This window comes from Urocampus carinirostris, chromosome 1 (genome assembly GCF_059441175.1).
Source record: "Urocampus carinirostris isolate Australia breed hairy pipefish chromosome 1, RoL_Ucar_1.0, whole genome shotgun sequence".
In the NCBI taxonomy this organism is placed as follows: Eukaryota; Metazoa; Chordata; class Actinopteri; order Syngnathiformes; family Syngnathidae; genus Urocampus; species Urocampus carinirostris.
In genome coordinates this window covers 48,486,997-48,506,502 of record NC_142349.1, presented here as the reverse complement: position 1 = coordinate 48,506,502, position 19,506 = coordinate 48,486,997, and the positions used below count along the sequence as shown (strand labels likewise).

At 40.7% G+C, this 19,506-nt stretch overlaps 1 protein-coding gene across 5 annotated transcripts in view; it reads left to right on the top strand.

The window, feature by feature from the left end:
• The window catches only part of bptf (bromodomain PHD finger transcription factor), a 41,935-nt gene extending 23,060 nt beyond the window's left edge, over positions 1 to 18,875 (top strand). For 3 of the 5 annotated variants that reach the window (XM_088343215.1, XM_088343214.1, XM_088343217.1), the window contains exons 22-31: positions 860 to 1,916; positions 2,029 to 3,368; positions 3,442 to 3,524; positions 5,336 to 5,561; positions 6,016 to 6,545; positions 6,641 to 6,817; positions 6,883 to 7,075; positions 10,847 to 10,931; positions 12,169 to 12,355; positions 18,126 to 18,875. In XM_088343215.1, the coding sequence (XP_088199341.1) occupies positions 860 to 1,916; positions 2,029 to 3,368; positions 3,442 to 3,524; positions 5,336 to 5,561; positions 6,016 to 6,545; positions 6,641 to 6,817; positions 6,883 to 7,075; positions 10,847 to 10,931; positions 12,169 to 12,355; positions 18,126 to 18,162 (3,915 nt within the window). In that variant the 3' untranslated portion in view covers positions 18,163 to 18,875. Of the gene's footprint in view, positions 1 to 859; positions 1,917 to 2,028; positions 3,369 to 3,441; positions 3,525 to 5,335; positions 5,562 to 6,015; positions 6,546 to 6,640; positions 6,818 to 6,882; positions 7,076 to 10,846; positions 10,932 to 12,168; positions 12,356 to 15,294; positions 17,580 to 18,125 lie in introns of those variants that run through there. The other 2 variants (XR_015851232.1, XM_088343216.1) reach the window with 2 other exon arrangements.
• Positions 18,876 to 19,506: the final 631 nt, after the last annotated feature.

The following is a 19,506-nucleotide window of genomic DNA, read 5'->3' as shown; positions in this document are numbered from 1 at the left end:
ACCTTTGTGTTGGACGGTGGGGAGAGAAAAATCATCAAAAGTTTTTCAGCCTCTTCCAAAACTTTCGGCAGTTGCTTGCTTATAGCCCTAACTTCCCTAGCCGCATCACTCGATTTCACAGCCTCCTTATTCTTTACTATCGTACTGATAGTAGATTTAGCCATGCTGTATTCACTCGCAAGATCGGAAATTCGTACACCTCTAGTTGGACGAACCACTTGGTTTTTTTTTTCACCTGTCCTGCTTGCACCGACCTTCTTCGGAGGCATAATTAGGGGCTAAAACACCCGTACGCCGCTCAGCATCGCACCCTAGAGTACCGGCGTTCGAACTTCGATTTTTTGACCGAACAGCGAAGCAAGAATTTCTCGAAATTTTTGGTTGAACACCGATTTGTCCGAACTGAGAGGCGTTCGAAAACCGAGGTTCCACTGTATTAGCTTGAATGTTAGATGAATCTTACTAAGGCGAGTGACACTGTTTCGTTCAACTGTCCGACGTGCTCTTTAAATGTTGGTGCAAGTAGTCTTTTTATTTGCCGTATGCAGGCTAAAATGGTCCCAAACTTTAGAAGTGTTGCTATGCATACTTAATGTTGACTTCACCAAACACTATTGCGCATGAGCGACTCACAGCATAGTTTATGTAGAGATGCCCCGCTTTGTGGGAAAAATGTGTCTAACGACAATAGTCAACAATGGAATTCATTGTCGACTATTTCTATTAATCGATTTTTGCCAGCAATTGTCGACTATTTCTATTAATCGATTTTTGCCAGCAATGCTGACTAATCGTTGCAGCCCTAACATAGATTTGTTATACTTATTTTCTCCTTTGTTGTGTAATTGCACCACCTCAGGGAGGAAATCCTGGTCTAACGGTGGTGATCCAGGGACAAGGCCAGACCGAGGGTCAACTTCAGATAGTCCCACAGGGTGTAACAATCATCCCTTCCCCTGGTCAGCAGCTGATGCAGGCAGCTATGCCCAACGGCAAAGTTCATCGCTTCCTCTTTACTCCCATGCCAGTGTCTTCCTCTGCTTCACCTTTAGCACCCACAACAACCGTTGTAGCGAAGTCTGCTGCATTACAGAGCACGCCAGCCCAAATAGCAACTCCCGTTCTACCTGGGTCCAACGTCCAAACGACTCCTTCCTTGTCACTGGCCCAATTGGCAGCCCCTATTCCTGCTCCATCACAATCAATTTCACCTCCGTCTTCAAAACCTAATCTAGATATTGGTCACTCGCTATCCACTGCCTCAATAAATCCTACAGCAATAGCCGGAGTTCCTACAACAATGCAAGTTATGCAACAGGCTCCGATACAGCCCCATATATCAGCCCCAGCCTCACAATTATCCCCCGATGCAGCCCAATCTTTGTTACCAACTCTAAATTCATCCTCCTCAACAACGTTTGCCACAGTACAACCTCAAGTGGCCAAATCTGTCCTTGCCACTCAACATGATGCAGGGCCAAACATGGTTCAAATATTAGACAATAAGCAAACATCAATTTCTGCGTCTCTCTCTGCACAAGTTGCCTACCAGTCCCAGGACCAAGCTCATACTTTGGCCACATCAGCCCCGGTCCAAATGCATGGCATCACTCCAGCCCCTGCTCCTGCTTTAGTTGCCGTTTCAGGCAATTGTGCTCTTCAGTACTCTAACCCTCCCCAACTTCAATGCATTTCTGCATCCCTCCCCTCCTGTGTCCAACACCCAGTACAAACATCTGCTGTTACTCCCGCTTCTGGTCCAGTCATCTCTGTAGTGTCTAATCAAAGTGGAGTTCTGTCACCCGCTAAAGTGATAAACCAAATTGGAGCGGTTGCTCTTCGTCATCTTCATGGGGCTCCAGGAAATGCCGTGGTCACACCAGTCACAGCCACGTATACTACACCTTCAGTGCCAGGTAATGAGCCTGTAACTTAGTGGCACCACAATATACCTTTTATGAGTAGATATTGTAACTTTGTGAATATTTTACCCTAATTTTTAACTTTTTTTCTCTTGTCCTGTTGTAGCGCTAATAGAGCCGAGGGCTGTTCCGCCCCATGCGTGGAAGCCAACTACATGTGAATCCCAGATTCCAGTCCCCTCTGTTCAACAGCCAACCATTTCCAGTCCACCTGCCCAAACTGCAGTTTCTGGTTGTACCCAGGCATCTGTTTCCACATCTGTTTCCCCACTGCCTCTGCCATCACTTTCCTTGCAATCACAAGTACAACACCCAGGAGTTGTTACAATGAAGCAGGTTTCTCAAATTCCCCTCTCTGCTGTGCAACTTCAGATGAAGACATTGCCTGCACCCTCTGTAGTGACCACTCTAAGACCGCCCCAAGCAGTCAATCAACTGCCGTCTTACCCTCCAAACCAAATCCGTACCCAGATTCAGGTCCAACCCTGTGGTCAAATCCCAAAAATCCAACACGTTCAGTCACCGCCTAATATTCAGCCTCAGTCAAGTATCCGCCCCCAAATTCAAGTTCAGTTTCAGCAACAAATGCAACCTGCGACACAACCCCAAGTGCAGCAGCTTCCTCAAATTCACCATCAAGTGCAGTTTCAGTCCCCCAAACCAACTTTGCCATTGGTTCAACACCAGTACCAGGCACAAGTACAAGTTCCAATTCAAACACAGGTTCAAACCCAAAATCCGACTCAGCAACAGCCAATGGCTCAAATCCAAACCCCCTCGCATCCACAGGTTCAGTTTCAGCAACCGAACCAGATTCACTCTCTTCCTCATGCTTTACAGCAAACTCAAGCTCAAGGTCAGTCACCTATCAAAGCTCAAATTCCAACACAAACTCAATTCAAAGCACAGTCACCAACCCAAGTTCAGGTACAGACTCAACCGCAACTGCAAGCGCATGTTCGAGTCCAGTTTCAATCTTCAAACCAAACCCATGTTCAAGCTCAGCCTCAGCTTCATGTTCAGCCCTCAATCAGGCATCAACTCATCACTGTTCCCGGAATTCAACAACCAGTCCAACTGCTCTCAGCTCTTCCCGCTCATGTTGCTGCCCAGATCCAAGCTCAGATACAAGCACAAGCACAGCAACAAGGTGGTGCAGTTCCACAGCAGATAAAACTGCAACTGCCTATCCAGATCCAGCAGACAGGGGGTCAAATTCAAGCCCACCAAATCCAAAATGTGGTGACGATACAGGCACCAACGAGCCTGCAGGATCAACTTCAGAAAATTCAGCAACACAGAGACCAGCAGCAGCAACATCAACAGCTGCCACAACAAGCAGCACCTCTTCTAATACCACCAAAGAAAAACTACCAAGAAAATAAAAGGGAACACAAAGACCATAATCAATTGGCTATGAGCCCAGGAGATGGTGTTCATAAACAGGTGAGTAAATCAAAGATATAGGACCCGTTGCGGCCTATCTCAGCACCAATGTCTTGCTTATGCCTAATTTTAGGCCGGGGTGAAGCAGATTGCAACAGCAGAACAGATCAAACAGAGGAAAACTCAAGCTGCTGCTGAGCGGGAGGAGAACCAGAGGTTGGTGACTTCACTGGCGTTGTTTTCATTAGGGATACACAATAACGTTATTTTCCCCACATAAAAACATAAAATCCTGCTTCTAGGGACTGATACCACACAAAATCCAATCATTTTATGTATGTTTTTATTTTTATTTACAATTACAATAACATTATACAGGTACTGTAAACATGACTTCAAAAAGTAGTCCTGGAGAGAATAGAGTTAGACTCTGTCAATACCTACTTTATGTGTCAATAATAACTAAAATTACTTTAAATATGTTGTTATGGTCAACATGTTGACTTATGGAAACTGCATACATGTATGATTGTGGGAAGGTTCTATTTGTGAAAATATATAATTTCAAAACATTATACAAGAACTAAATAGCACACATGCCTTGTCCTATAAAAATATCATTCATTCTTATTAAGTGGTGTCAACTAAGCGGTAAAAATTATCTTTTTGAAATACAAATAAATATTCAAATGTTGATGCATAGAGCATCAGGCAAACTTATCGCTCGGCTTATACAGCTGTAGAGGTCTCATTGCCGCACAAGCAGCAAAAGTTATGGCAGCGATGTCTCACTATTTGGCAACAAATCATTAAAGTATACATTCCACCTTAGGTACCGTACAGAAACTTTAAACATGGTGTTGGAATTGAACACTCTCCTGCAGACTGCCCCAGAAGTGGTTAATCCTAATTAAATCCGTTTTTAAGCCCAACACATAGGAGTGCAACAAAGAAATTTTCTATAAAGAATACAAAACCCAATGTACTTTGTAAAGTTCAAAATTCCATATCGTTGTACACATCCTGAGGTATTGGACTGCTCTTGGGGCGGCAGTAGCTCAGGAGGTAGAGCGATCGTTTTAGGATTAAGGGATCCCAGTTCGAATCCCGGCTTGTCCGTGTTACATGTCGAAGTGTCCTTGGGTAAGACATTGAACCCCCAATTACCCCCAATAAGCAGGTTAGCGCCTTACATGGCTGCACAGATCACGGCCGCTATTGGGAAATGTGAAGCACAATGTAAAGCGCTTTGGGAAGTCATTGACTTGAAAAGCGCTATATAAATGCAGAATGCAGATCATTTCATTTCATTTTCTCTCCAATGCCTCTCGCACATTACACAGCGTTCGACTAGACACGGCCAAGTTGTGCTATTACTACATAGATCACAAAATATTATATTTAGGAACTTAAAAACTTGGATTTTTTTCTAGCATCTATTATACACATTGATTATTATAGCATGGCTCCAAGGAACTTATTATCAGATATATTTGATTCTATCAGGTCGATGAATGTGATGTCATATTTGGCCATTATGTTCTCGTTAATGAGTGTGCATCTCTAGTTTCTATGCCAGATACCGTTATTACTTAACAGTTGCACTTTTGTGCCCTCCCCCTATAAAAGTGCTCTAGACCAGGGGTGGCGAAGACGTGGCTCTAGAGCTGCATGCAGCTCTTGGCCAGTAAGAATGCGGCTCTTTGCCTCATCATATTTTCTATATACTGTGGCTCGGTGCCTTGTTTCATGTTTAGTTTTTTTGTGTGCATTGAGGGTGGACACTTTCCTTGAAATCAACACAAGAACAATACTTGTTGTATTAAAAGGAGAGGAGTGTGTTATGGAAAATAATATGTTTTTAATTGTGTGTGTGTGTGTGTCTGTCATGGCCGGTCAGTGTGTGGTGTGGCTCTTTGACTCTCGCACTTAAAAATTTCGGCTCTTTGTGTCAAACTTGTTCCCCACCCCTGCTCTGGACGGTGTACAAAGGCCCACCATAATATAGTTTTGTTTACATTCTTCAGGATGATTGTATGCAACCAGGTGATCAAGTACATCCTCGATAAGATTGAGAAGGATGAGAAGCAAGCAGCTAAGAAGAGAAAGAAGGACGAGGTGGTTGAACAGAAACGCTCCAAGCAGAATGCCACCAAGTTGACGGCGTTGTTGTACAAGCACAAAGAACACCTGAAGGCTGAAATCCTGAAAAAGAGGGCTCTCCTGGACAAAGACCTTCAACTGCAAGTGCAGGTTAGCTTGCATTCAACCTAGTTCAGAGAACTCTGTATGGATCAGAATATAGTAGCCTAAACTACTCAAAATGTAAATGGAAAGGAGCTATAGCAAAATAGGTCGAGTTCATAAATATAAAAATGAGCCAATACGTGGTCGCTACTAGATTAGAACTTTGCTGGGTGGTCTATTGTATTCTGGGGATTATCTCCTCATGTGAAGAACTAAGCCAAACATTGCATTTGCATTATTTTGTGCTGGTGGTGGACAGTGTTGAGTGGTTTCTAGTGGTTGCCTCCGGAAGTTTTTGCACTTTTATGTGGGGCAGGATCTTTACTAGAAAGACATTTCGTATCTTGAGTAGCTCGTAAAGGTGCCATTGTATATACACTAAAAGGGAACAACAGTTCCCGATATTTTTATGGTCCATTTCTTAATGCCATACCGTGTTTTTCCTTCTCATTAAACTCAGGAGGAGCTAAGGCGGGACATTGCTAGGCTCCAGAAAGAAAAACAAAAAGGCAGAGCTGCTGTCTCCCAGGCTGCAGCAGCAGCAGTCAAGTCATCTTCCCTCTCCTCACACTCTTCCCACTCATCACATTCTTCTCGGGCTTCTCACTCACCACATTCATCTCACAGCAACCGCTCAGCAGGACCCCATCCCGCCCCTCACAAACGCAGGCGAGAGGAGGAGCGAGATAAAGAAAGACAAAGGGATAAGGAGCGACACCATGACAAGAAACGGGAACGAGAACGAGACAAAGACCGGGATCGGTACAAAGACAGAGAGAAAATTCGAGAGTGTGATCGAGAGAAGGAGAGGAAGAGAGAACAAGAGCATCCTCGACATCAGGAGAGGGAGAAGGACGGGGAAAGGGACAAAGACAGAGAGACGTTCTTATTAAAACACAAGAAGAAGAAAAAGCTCTCCTCTAGCTCAAAGGATCACAAGAAGGACAATAAACTTTACTGTATCTGTAAAACGCCCTATGATGAGTCCAAGTAAGCTCTCCATCAGACTAAAGCACAAGGAGAACTTCGTTGTGTGAAAGATTTTGTTGATTCCGTTTTCTAAACACAATTGTCTTTTCTTTCAGGTTTTACATAGGGTGTGACTTGTGCTCCAACTGGTTCCATGGCGCATGTGTGGGCATCACTGAGAAGGAAGCTAAGAAGTTAGAGGATTTTGTGTGTAACGATTGTAAACGAGGTCATGAAGGAGGAAGCAAGGAGGAGCTCTACTGCATCTGTCGGACGCCGTATGACGAATCACAGTACGGCCTGTCGCAACCGTCCCATTTCAAAGCTCGAGTCCTGAACTTTCAAACACTCCCTTCAGGTTTTACATCGGTTGTGACCGCTGCCAGAACTGGTACCACGGGCGCTGTGTAGGCATCCTACAGAGCGAGGCCAATCACATCGACGTCTACGTTTGCCCGCAGTGTCAGTCGACTGAAGACGCCATGACTGTATTCACGCCACTTACAGACAGAGACTACGAGGGCTTGAAAAGAATTTTACGATCTTTGCAGGTATGCAACTGACCCACTCACTTCAAATCCGGATAATACATTTATTTTAAAAGTATACAGGACTGTCTCTGAAAATTAGAATATTGTGATAAAGTTCTTTATTTTCTGTAATGCAATTAAAAAAACAAAAATGTCATACATTCTGGATTCATTACACATCAACTGAACTATTTCAAGCCTTTTATTATTTGAATATTGCTTATTTTGGCTTACAGCTGAAAAAAACTCAAAAATCCTATCCTATTAAATACTTCCTCAGACCAAGTAAAAAAATAATTTTATAACAGCAAAACTAAATCAAACATTTGAAAATGTCCATTGATGCACTCAGTACTTGGTTGGGAATCCTTTTGCACGGATTACTGCATCAATCCGGCGTGGCATGGAGGCAATCAGCCTGTGGCATTGCTGAGGTGTTATTGATGCCCAGGATGCTTCGATAGCGGCCTTCAGCTCATTTGCATTTGTAGGTCTGGTGTCTTTCATCTTCTTAACTATACCCCACAATTTCTCGATGGGGTTCAGGTCAGGGGAATTAGCAGGCCAAGACAGTGATGCCATGGTCAGTGCACCAGTTACTGGTGGTTTTGGCACTGTGGGCAGGTGCCAGATCATGCTGGAAAATGAAATCCTCATCTCCATAGAGCTTTTCAGCAGATGGAAGCATGTAGTGCTCTAAAACCTCTTGGTACACAGTTGCATTTACTCTGGACTTGATGAAACACAGTGGACCAACACCAGCAGCTGACATGGCTCCCCAAACCATTGCTGACTGTGGGAACTTCACACTGGATTTCAAGCAACTTGGATTTTGCTCCTCTCCAGCCTTTCTCCAGACTCTGGCGCCTTGACTTCCAAATGAAATGCAAAACTTGCTTTCGTCTGAAAAAAGGACTTTGGACCACTCTGCAACTGTCCAGTGCTTCTTCTCCATAGCCCAAGTCAGACGCTTCTTCCGTTGTCTTGAGTTCAGAAGTGGCTTGACCATGGGAATACGGCTATTGTAGCCCATTTCCCGGACACGTCTGTGAACTGTGGCTTTTGATACCTGGACTCCAGCTTCAGCCCACTGTCTTTGAAGCTCCCCCAAATTCTGGAAGCGGCTCTTCTTCACAATTTTGTTAAGGCTGCGGTCATCTCTCTTGGTTGTGCAGCGTTTCCGGCCACATTTTTCCCTTCCAACAGACTTTTTGTGGATATGCTTTGAAACTGCACTCTGTGAACAGCCTGCTCTTTGAGAAATTTCTTTTTGTGTCTTACCCTCCATCAGGAGGGTATCAATGATGGTCCTCTGGACAGCAGTCAGATCAGCAGTGATTTAGTTTACTGAACCAAGCTGAGTGTTTTTAAGGCTCAGGAAACCCTCGCAAGGTGTTTCGAGTTAATTAGATGATTCAGGTGATTAGTTGAATAGCCTACTTGTATACTTTTTCATGATATTCTAATATTTTGAGATAGGATTTTTGAGTTTTCTTAAGCTGTAAGCCAAATTCAGCAATATTAAAATAATAAAAGGCTTGAAATAGTTCAGTTGATGTGTAATGAATCCAGAATGTATGACATTTTTGTTTTTTTAATTGCATTACAGAAAATAAAGAACTTTATCACAATATTCAAATTTTCTGAGACAGTCCTGTAGTGGTACCTCCTTATACGAGGACTTCTAAACATGAGAACTTAGGTAACTTAGGTAAACAAGTTTTTTTTTCATGAACAAATATAAACTTTGCTATATGAAGGAAAATCCTGTTCACGAGCAGTCCCAAAAGCCACCGCCAGGGACTGCTCACTGCTTTCACTATCTACCGCCTTTATCTGCTCATCCAGTTTGTGCATGCAAACTACTTCAGGCAAAAACATTAAAAACAATTTAGCTGTAAAATTATATGGGTGTACGTTCATTTAAAGTTATAGTAACTTAAATTTTAAGTGCTTGTGTATCATAAACAGTTTAATAAACAGTTTCTTGATCTCTTACCTGTCCATCTCCGTCAAGTGCTCCCTTTTTTAATGAGTGCAAATTCTCCCTTATTAGGCGATAATAAACCTTACACACACAACGCGGCATCTACACACCTGCAGCAAAACAGACTGTAGAATACCGCGACAATATTTGCAATCTATGATGACGTTGTCATCTGCTACTAGTGATAGAAGATCTAGATTAGATCCAAAATGGGCAAGCCAAAAAGGGTCTTTTCTATAAAATCAAAATCAAAGAAAGTTACTGTATAAAACTGTTGTATGGCCTACTGGTAAAAAATAATAAGCTGACATATGTTATCTTCACGGCAGCACGGCGGCGCAGTGGGTAGCGCTTGTGCGGCACAGTTCATGTCATGGGAACCTGTCGTGGGTTCAAATCCAGCTCCAGACTTCCTGTGCGGAGTTTGTATGTTCTCCCCGTGCTTGCGTGGGTTTCCTCCGGGCACTCCGGTTTCCTCCCACGTTCCAAAAACATGCATTTCAGGTGAATTGGCCGCTCCAAATTGTCCCTAGGTGTGAATGAGCGAATGAGTTGTCTGTCCCTGTGTGCCCTGCGATTGGCTGGCAACCAATTCAGGGTGTCCCCTGCCCACTGCCCGGAGATGGCTGGGATGGGCTCCAGCCCCCCCGCGACCCTAATGAGGATAAGCGGTATGGCTGATGAGATGAGAAGAGATGTTATCTTCATGCCCCCCCCATACCACCCCCCTCCCCTCGCATCATGCGCACACATTTATTACGATGCTCATATTTAACTCTCATTTTATATGTTATTAATACCTTATTTTTTCTTTTAAATGTATTTTTTATGTTTAATGACTATTTGAATGTTTATAGTGACAATGTTTTATAGCTATCTAGGATTCACTTGTCTTGTATGCTTTTAAAAGGACGTGAGCGGACCAATTAGGTTTTGATTATTTTATATCGGGAAAATACACTTGTAGCAGTATGTTCTACTTCTTCGATGGTGTTTATTGTTGGTTGGTACTTGCGTCTTCCTCGACATCGCCTGTTTCATTCTTCGCTTTTCTGCTCAAGTGCCCATGGCGGCTCTTAAAAAAGTGCATACATCAGCCATATCTCTGCAAGAGCCGTGGGAATGAAATTTTGTGACAAAAGTTGTGATTTATTTTTAAGTTTGTAAATTATAGTAATGTCACTGAAGTGATTGTCGCGGTTTACTTATCGCGGTTTCGCTAATTCCTGGATTTTCATCACGCATTGTGTTCTGCATTCTGATTGTCAGAACAGAAGAAAATGCTTTCTACCGCCAACTAAGTTGAACTTCAACACACGCTAAAACTGTTTTGGAGCCTCATGTGGGTCTTTGACACTCCTTTGTGGCTCTCTGGCACTTTTTCAAAAATGCTTGATAATGGAAAAATATTTTTTTTTGTAGGACAGAACGAGAATGTAAATGCAGTTTCCTGTAATGTCCACATGGTGGTTGCAAAGTATTATTAATGTATTTTATCCATTCAGTTGTGCAATAAAACAGCAAGATTATTTTCTAAATTATAATTTGACAGTACAGAAGTTAATTGTAAAAAAAGATTTAGAAAGTACAGTACTTTTATTTCTTAAACAAATAATGGAGCCTTTAAATTGGGTTTGTTGTTGAGAAATAAGGAAAATTTTCTACTTTGCAGGTTTTGACTATCACGGGACAATTTTGGAATGCAACCTCACGAAAAATGATGGACTACTGTATTTTAATCTTTGATAGACTATAATTGCAGTTTTAAAACCTATTTACAGAAACATTATGTTCCATTTTATCAGTCTCACAAAATGGCGTGGCCTTTCCTTGAACCAGTGGATCCGCATGATGCGCCAGATTATTATCGTGTCATCAAGGAACCAATGGGTGAGAACAAGCTTGTTTGTCCTTGCTGTTGCATTTTGGGAACAGGTTAAACTCTTTACGCACCAAAGTTGACCATTTCCAACAGATACAGATGTAATCAGATGAGAGGCCATTTGAGAAGAAAATCTTACTTGCTTTCACCTCATACACTCAAATATGCACTATGCTCTCATATAGACAGTCGTGCACAAACACTTCCATACTCTCATACTCGGCTACTGTCTGTTAGTACCACTATATTCTCTCACACATACTAGATTGTCGAGAGGGTTTGTTCAAACCTCACATTGTTTGTTGGCTGTTATTAGTGTCAATAAATTTGTTCAAACCAAAAAAATTCTCATACACACATTATTATGCTTTTAGACACATATTACTTTAGTCCCACTCACACTCTACTATAGACTCACACACACACTACTAATCCCCCCCTCCTCCAGCCCCCTCACACACACACACACTACGATAGACTGTCACATGCACTATAATACTCAGACACTATTCTCTTTCACACACACTTTTAAACTCTTTCACACGCCATTTAAAGTGCTATTACTTTAGGGGTTTTTTCACACCTATTATAATCATCACCTCACCTCTCAGTGTTGTTTTTCTTTGGGTATTTTTAGTAACCACGGGCATGCACGCAGATCTGTGTGTATATGTTGTTGAGTTTGACGTCAATTTGGAGTTTCTCCAAGTATAGTGTGAGAGAGTATAGTAGCATGTGTGTGAGGGCTTCGAATGTGTGTACTAGAGTATAGTACTGTATTGTCACGACCTTAAGGCGTACACGCCTTATAGTCCGGTGCGCCCTGTTTGTGATGTAAAGTTGCGGATGTAGCTGAGGACATCATGAGGCTGTGCGAGAAGTGTGGGCGTAACCGCTGAAGGGTAAGCTGTCTTGTATGCTTGTGTGTGTTGTCTTAAGATGGCCGCAGTAGAAGGCACACGTGCCCTATCGTGCGGTGCGCACTGTGTATATGTTAAATACAGAACTAGAACCAGCTACGGAGACTGCACCTTTTAACACGGTGCACCCTGTAATCATGAACATGCGGTAATGTGTGTAAGGGAGAGTAGTGTGGATGAGAGTATAGTCAAATGAATGAGAGTGTAGTGTTTGTGCATGGGTATGAATGTGTCCGTATGAGAGTATAGTTGTGCATGTGTGAAACTATAACGTTATGTTAGAGAAAGTGAGATTTACGTCTCATGAAATAATTCTTCCTTGCAGATTTTTCCACAATGGAAAGTCGTTTACAGAAGCGCCATTACCACAAAGTCACGGAGTTTGTAGCGGACGTGACCAAAATATTCGACAACTGCCGCTACTACAACCCCAACGACACGCCGTTCTTTCAGTGTGCCGAGGTGCTCGAAGGCTTCTTCGTTCAGAAGCTCAAATGTTTCAAAGCTGGCAGGTGAGCTCAAGTTGTCTTCTTGCCGCACTTTCATGTTTGCATGTTCACAACTTGGAATCTTCTACTACACGTGTGGGGAAAACGGCGGCCCGCAAAAAACATGCGACCAGGCAGGCTTTTTCAATCTGGCCCGCCAAACAAAAAAGTTCAATATATAATACATAAAATACATTATATATATATATATATATATATATATATATATATAAATAAAAGGACTCCATAAATCTACTACAGAATTATTGCGAATATACTACAAAAATCCAACTACAGTGATACTACAAAACTAAATGTCAAATTAAGTGCTTAAAACAGCGACATAATATATTATTTTGCTTTAATTGTGAGTGTTTCAAAAATAGGTATACCCTGTAGAAATCTGTATGTATATTTTATATTATTTTAGATGACTCAAATTGAATAGTTCTCCAGCTTCACCCCTTGGCCAAATGCGTCCTACAACTTTAAAAGTTTGACCATAAGTTGCCCTTATTGTCTATGGTTCAATTACATTTGAGACACAATAATGAAGTGGAAGCAGGTTTTTTCAACACTTTGTTATATATCACAGACAAAGTGAAAAGTAGGTGTTGGTGCCTCTCAGCTAAGCCATCCAACTCCAGAAGTTCCCAGATGACTTCTGAATGATCCAATGTCAACCAAAATGACAATAACAATGACAGACGCACCAGCGTGTAATTAAGTCTAAGTTTAAATGCACCTGAACAAACATGACAGCATTATGAAGACCAAAAGAACATACCAGGCATGTCCTGGAAAAAGTTATGGAAAAGTTCAAAGCAGGAATAGGATTCAAGAAGATTTTTGCAACATTTACACATCTCGCGGGGCACTGTGTGAGTAAAAATGGAGAGCGCATAAAACCACTGCAAATCTACCAAGACCTAAACTTTCAGCCCAGTTAAGGAGAAAACTAACCAGAGAAGCAACTAAGAGGTGCATGATCACATTTGATGACCAGCCGGCATATACAGCTGAGGTGGAAAAATCTGTGCACAAGACAACTATTAGTTATATTCTGCATACTTCTGCGTTCTATGGAAGAGTGGCTAAAAGAAAGCCCTTTCTTGAAGAAAATCATAAAAAGCCAGACACAAATCGCGTGTGGAACATGGAGCTCTGGTCATTTGAGACCAAAATTGAACTTTTTGGGCTGAATGCAAAGCGTTAGGTTTGGCAAAAGCGTGACACTGCAGAGCACCCTGAATACACTATCCCCATTGTCAAGCATGGTGTTGGCAGTGAATTGCTCTGAGGTTGATTTTTTTTCCAGCAGGGACGGGGAAGATTGTTAGAGTTGATGGGAAAGTGGACAGAGCCAAATAATCAGGCGGAGTCTGCAAGATACCTGAGAATGTGGTGCAGTTACACCTTCCAACAGGACTCTCACCCTAAATATAAAGCAATTAGGGCTACAACAATTAATCAGTGAATTTAAAATCGGTGAATAAAAAGCAATTAGAACAAATTAGATCATTGATTCTTTGTACCATGTTATTTATGAGCCTGGAAGTACATGAAAGCCATTCAAATAAGAGTGCACACTATTCCATTGTGACGTTGGAAGTTGCAGTACTGCTTTGGTCCTGCAGAGGGCACCAAGACCGTTTTTATAAAAAAATATCTTACACTTTTTAAATCCTAAATATTGAACATTTAATCAGTTCAAACAAAATTGGCATGAAAGCTTAAACTTTTTAGTTTTTGACTCTTTCATCTTAAAACAAAGTTAACCATTTTCAAGGGAACAGACACTGCTGCAGAGAGACTGAGAGAAAAAAAACTGAAAATAGGTAAGAAAAATGATATTAAGGACATGGTTAACTCTACACAAGGGCAGGATTTTTGAGCATTAATCATTTTCATATCTGGAATTCTTATGAGATTCCAAGATGTACCCCAAAAAACAAATTTGTTGGCAACATTTTGAAAAGTGGGTTTATTTACATTTTGGATATATATTTTTTGTGTATAAAAAAGAATTGCATCGCATAAAAAAATGTATTGCTTTTTCTTCTTTGTTTTGTATGATAAGTTCAAATATTGATATTATCTTTGGATAAGGTGGTAGGAAAAGAGTATCTTACATATTTGCAGGTGTATAGCATACATTTCTATGTATTTTTGTTTATTATCAAGTTCATTTTATAGTTTTATATTACAGAATATTCTGTTGTTTTGTGCACTATTTTTCCATCCGTCCAAAACATTAATATTTGAATAAAGAGGTGGAAATGAAAAAGAGTCTTTGAGAAATATGATTCAGTGATCAATCAAAAAATTAATCGACCGATTCTTTGATTATTAAATCGATTGTTCGATACGGCCCTAAAAGTTCTATCTACAAATGGAATGGTTTAAACTAACAATATAAATGTGTTAACATGGCCCAGCCAAAGTCCAGACTTTAATCCATTAGAACATTTTTGTAAAGATCTGAAGAATGCTATGCACTAACGATCACCATCAAATCTTAAGGAACTTGAGCTGTTTTCTTTAGCAGGTATTTTTCAAGATGTGCAAAATGTATAGACACATTCCCAAAAAGACTTGTGACTGATATTATAGCAAAAAGAGGTTACACAAAGCATTAACTCAATGAGGGGGCAATAATTTTGCAATGCCTTCTTCTCAGTTTATGTGCTAACACAATATAAAACGTGGAATACATTTGGTTTCTTTTCACACCCGTGCCACATGTCGTTTGATTCCTAAAATGCATTTTTTTTTCAATCTTAAGTTTGAAGCTGGGGAAAAATGGCAATACTCCCAAAAGTGATTGGAGTGGGCCAACAGTTGCTAGGCACTCTAACGTGGAGACATGTGCATGGTGTCCTCATTTACTACATCTGACATGCTTTGCTCATCTTTTTTGCATGCTTTTGATTTATGCCATCCCATTTTCTTGTGTCTTGCAGATTGTCAGATTCTTAAAGGGCCAGTCTAGCTGCAGTCTGGACTGGATGCTTGCCTCTAATAATCATGGCAAGTGTGTTCACTGGCAGCCATGTTGACTTTACTCCCATCAGTTCAATGATGACAATCATTTTTCTTCATTCCACATGTAGTTGTTGGTGTCCACTTGTTGATTACACTTAAGTTTTTGTGGTCATTTTAAATACATTTATTCATTTTGTGTTCACTCCTGTTCTATACATCGCATCGGATTATGTGCTAGTCAAGCTTACCAGCTGCAATGCTGTAGATTTTATTACAGAGAGATATTTATTACAAGTCTCCCCTTCTTGATTGATCAATGTTTAAGGTTAATATATATTGAGTTTGATCATGTACAGTGGTTGTAAAGTTATGAGAGGCCGTTTGAGAAGTAAATCCTATTTGCTTTCACGGGTAATATTGTACTCTCACACATTCACAACTATACTCTTACAGTTATATTATTCTCTCACACACAAACTACTATACTCTCTTGCGTGTACTATTATACTCTTACGCACGCACAACTACTCTTTCACACGCATACTACTATACTCTCTCACAAATACTACTATACTCACACGAACACACTATTATAGACTATTTCACACACTATTACACTCCCACCACGAACTTACACTGTCTCACACACTACTTTGTCAAACATCAGTAAAATTGCTATTACTACTTTGTGTTAAGATCACCTCTGTGTTGCTTTACTTTGGGTACTTTTGGTCAAATGGTAATCCACACTGATCCATGTGTATATGTTTTTACAGTTCAACATCAAACTGGAGTGGCTCCCAGTATAGTTGTGTGTGAGAGAGTATAGTAGTATGTAAAAGAGAGGGTATGATAGTGTGTGTGACAGTATAATGTGTGAGAGAGAGTAGTGTGTATGAGAGTAAGTATGGTAATGAGTGTATGAGACTGTGTGCATGAGAGTATAGTCATATGAGTAAGAGAGTACAGTATGTATTTGACGGAATAGTGTTTTTATGAAAGCATATGTGTAAGACATAGTATAGTCGTGTGCCTGCGTGTGTGTTTGAGAGCATAGTAATAATGTCAGAATATTGTAGTGTGCATAACAGTAAATTGGTTTGTGTGAGGGTGTATAATAGTGTGTGTATGAGAGTACAGTAGTATGTGTGTGTGACAGCATAGTAGTGTCTATGAGAGTAATACGTCCAGGAGAGCATAGTAGAGTTTGGGGGGCAGTATAGTAACATGTGTTCGGGGGAATAGTAATGTGCATGACAATAAAGTGGTATGTGAGTGTGTGAGAGTATAATAGTGTGTGTATGAGTTATATGTGAGAAAGTATAGTACAGTAGTGTGAATGAGAGAAAAGTAGTATGTATAAAAGAGTATGTGTTTGTTCATGGGTATGACTGTGTCTAAATTAGAATAAAGTCTTATGCATGAATGAAATTATAATGTTAAATGTGAGAGTTAGTATGATTTATTTCTGAAACGGCCTCTCGTGTAAAGTTTTAAAATGTTTTAAGAAGAATGTTCACGAGAGTAAGCTTGAGCAGCATTTATTGTCATTAAAATCAGGATCGTGTGGTTCGCCGATTTTCGTCGCAGAAAAAGGCATTAAGAGTAGCATATACCATCCAACATGGCTGTAGGATCATCTGCCAGTGAGGCCCTTTTGCAGCTATTGTTTGTTTGACGTTTGTGGGTGTGAGCACGTGCTCAATTATGAGAGGCCATTTGAGATTCCATCACACTTGCTCTCGTGAAACATCACACTCTTACACCTGAACTGTTATCCTCTCATACAGACACATTCATACCCATTCTCAAACACTACTGTACAGTACTCTTATACACACCACTATACTCTCTCACACATACTATTATATTACCGTACACACACTACTTTGCTTTCACACACAAACTACTGAAGTCTCACTCACATACTACTATATTACCACACATTACTTGAGACTCTCACACACTATTGTACTCTCTCTCACACACACACATACACTACTATACTATCATATATGTATATGTAATCACCTCACCTACTTTTTGTAACCATGGTGATGCACATTAATCTGGGTCTATATGTGTACGGTTTGACATCTAACTGGAGTTGCTCCCAGATAGTAGTATGTGTGTGAGAGTATCAAGGTGTGTATAAGAGTATAAAAGTATGTGTAAGAGTGTATAGGATTGTGAATGAGTATTGTAATTTGTGTAAGAAAGATTATAGTAGTGTGTGTATGAGGGTATAGGGGTTTGTGTGAGAGTATTGCAGACATGGGACCAAGTCACACATGTGCAAGTCTCAAGTAAGTCTCAAGTCTTCACCTTCAAGTCCCAAGTAAGTCCCAAGTATTTTTTTCTTGGGCAAGTCAAGTCACAAGTCAAGTCCCGAGTCTTAGATTGCCAAGTCCAAGTCAAGTCACAAGTCATAAAAACAGCGACTCGAGTCGACTCGAGTCCAAGTCACTAAGTTTCAAGTCCCCATGTCTGGAGTATTGTGTGTGCAAGAGATTATAGTAGTGTGTGTATGAGAGTGTAATGGTTTGAGTGAAAGAGTGCAGTAGTCTGTCTCTAAGAGTTCAGTATTATGTGTGCGAGTATAGTAGAGTGTATAAGAGAATATAGTCGTGCTTGTGCACGGATATGACTATCAGTATGAGAGTATGGTTGTGCACGTGTGAGAGTATGTTACATATGAGAACACATATGATTTACCTCTCAAATGGCCTCTAATACTCAATGTCTACGTCTTCCAACAAGAAACTATGTTGAAGGTTTCTCAACTTGGCCCTCTTTCCACATGTTGTAGGTCTCATAACAACAAGCTACAGTCTTCATCCTCTTAGCGAGCTAGAGAGAGAGAGAGAGAGCGAGCGAGCGAGGCGCACGCCAAATGCTGAAAAAACAATGCACTTGCCAAGACGTACGTTTGCGTTTTCCCGACTGGCTCTTTCTGTGACGCACGTGTCCCGTGTTGGGTGACGTGTTCACTGCTGCTTTCACAGAGTCCGTCCGGTGGACCATTTCAGCTCCAAGGGACCTTTTTTTTTGCGTGCGTACCGGTCTTCAGAAGCGAAACTGTACAGCCGAGCTGGTATTTCATACGAAACATTACCTCGGAGGAAAGACTCTTAAGGAGACTTTGTTTCCTTGTATTTTATTTTTGTCAGGGTTGTATGGCTCTTTTTCTTTGTTTCAGTTCATGTCTTTCTGGCCATGCAATTGGATGACTTGTTCAAAGAAAAGTAGGACGTTAAAAGTAATGGCTGAGTTTTACTGAGCATATTAAAATATTTTGTGTCTACTTCATTTTTGTACTATTTCCATCGTTCAAGGTTGAAGTAGCATGGAAAAGCAGTAACGTACTTCATGCACCAGTTCATGCTTGTTAGGCTCTTTACATTGCTCTTGCAATTGCGACTTACTCGAGAATGATGAGTCTGTGTTTTTGAAGGTTACTGTTCTGTTTGTAAAAACAAAAAAAATGTCACATTTGTTTTTTTAATGATGACCAAGAAAAGATGGATGTATATGGAAGTTAATAAAAATCCAAAATATTGTGTTATTTGTATTTATGAAGAGGTCATTTTAGTGGGAGGTGAAGTGATTATGGGTAATGTTTGACCTTTGGGAGCAGGGTTGGTATTCTGATATTGCCTTTTCTTTGTTTTTATTGTCCTTAGACATGGTACTCCAGGTTAAACATGTATAAATGATTTTAAAGTGAAAGAAAGATAGAAGACAATCAGGATCAAGGCAGGAAAATATCGATAAATATGTTTACAACAGTGCTTAGACACTGACCTAAGTTATGTCAATAGTGCATTGTTGTAAAGGAAAAATAATCCATCGTAACAAGAGCGTAATGAAAAGAAGTGCAAAACATTTTGCAGCAGCAAGTAATAAACTAAAGTCACAAAGTATATGTTTTAACAGTTTGGTACAAAAACATTTAACAACATCAAAAAACAATCGGTTGCAGTTTTTTACAGTTTTGTTTGCTCGTTTAGGGTGGTGATGGCCCTGTGGAAGAAACCGTCTCTGATTCTGTTTGACTTAGTTTTTAGAGACCTGTAGCGCCTACCAGACGGCAACTGGTCAAAGAGTGTTGGCCGGGGTGGGAAGATAATAATGTTGATGGTTCTGCTACAGTATCTAAAGCCGGCAATGTCTTCCAGACTGGGCAGAGA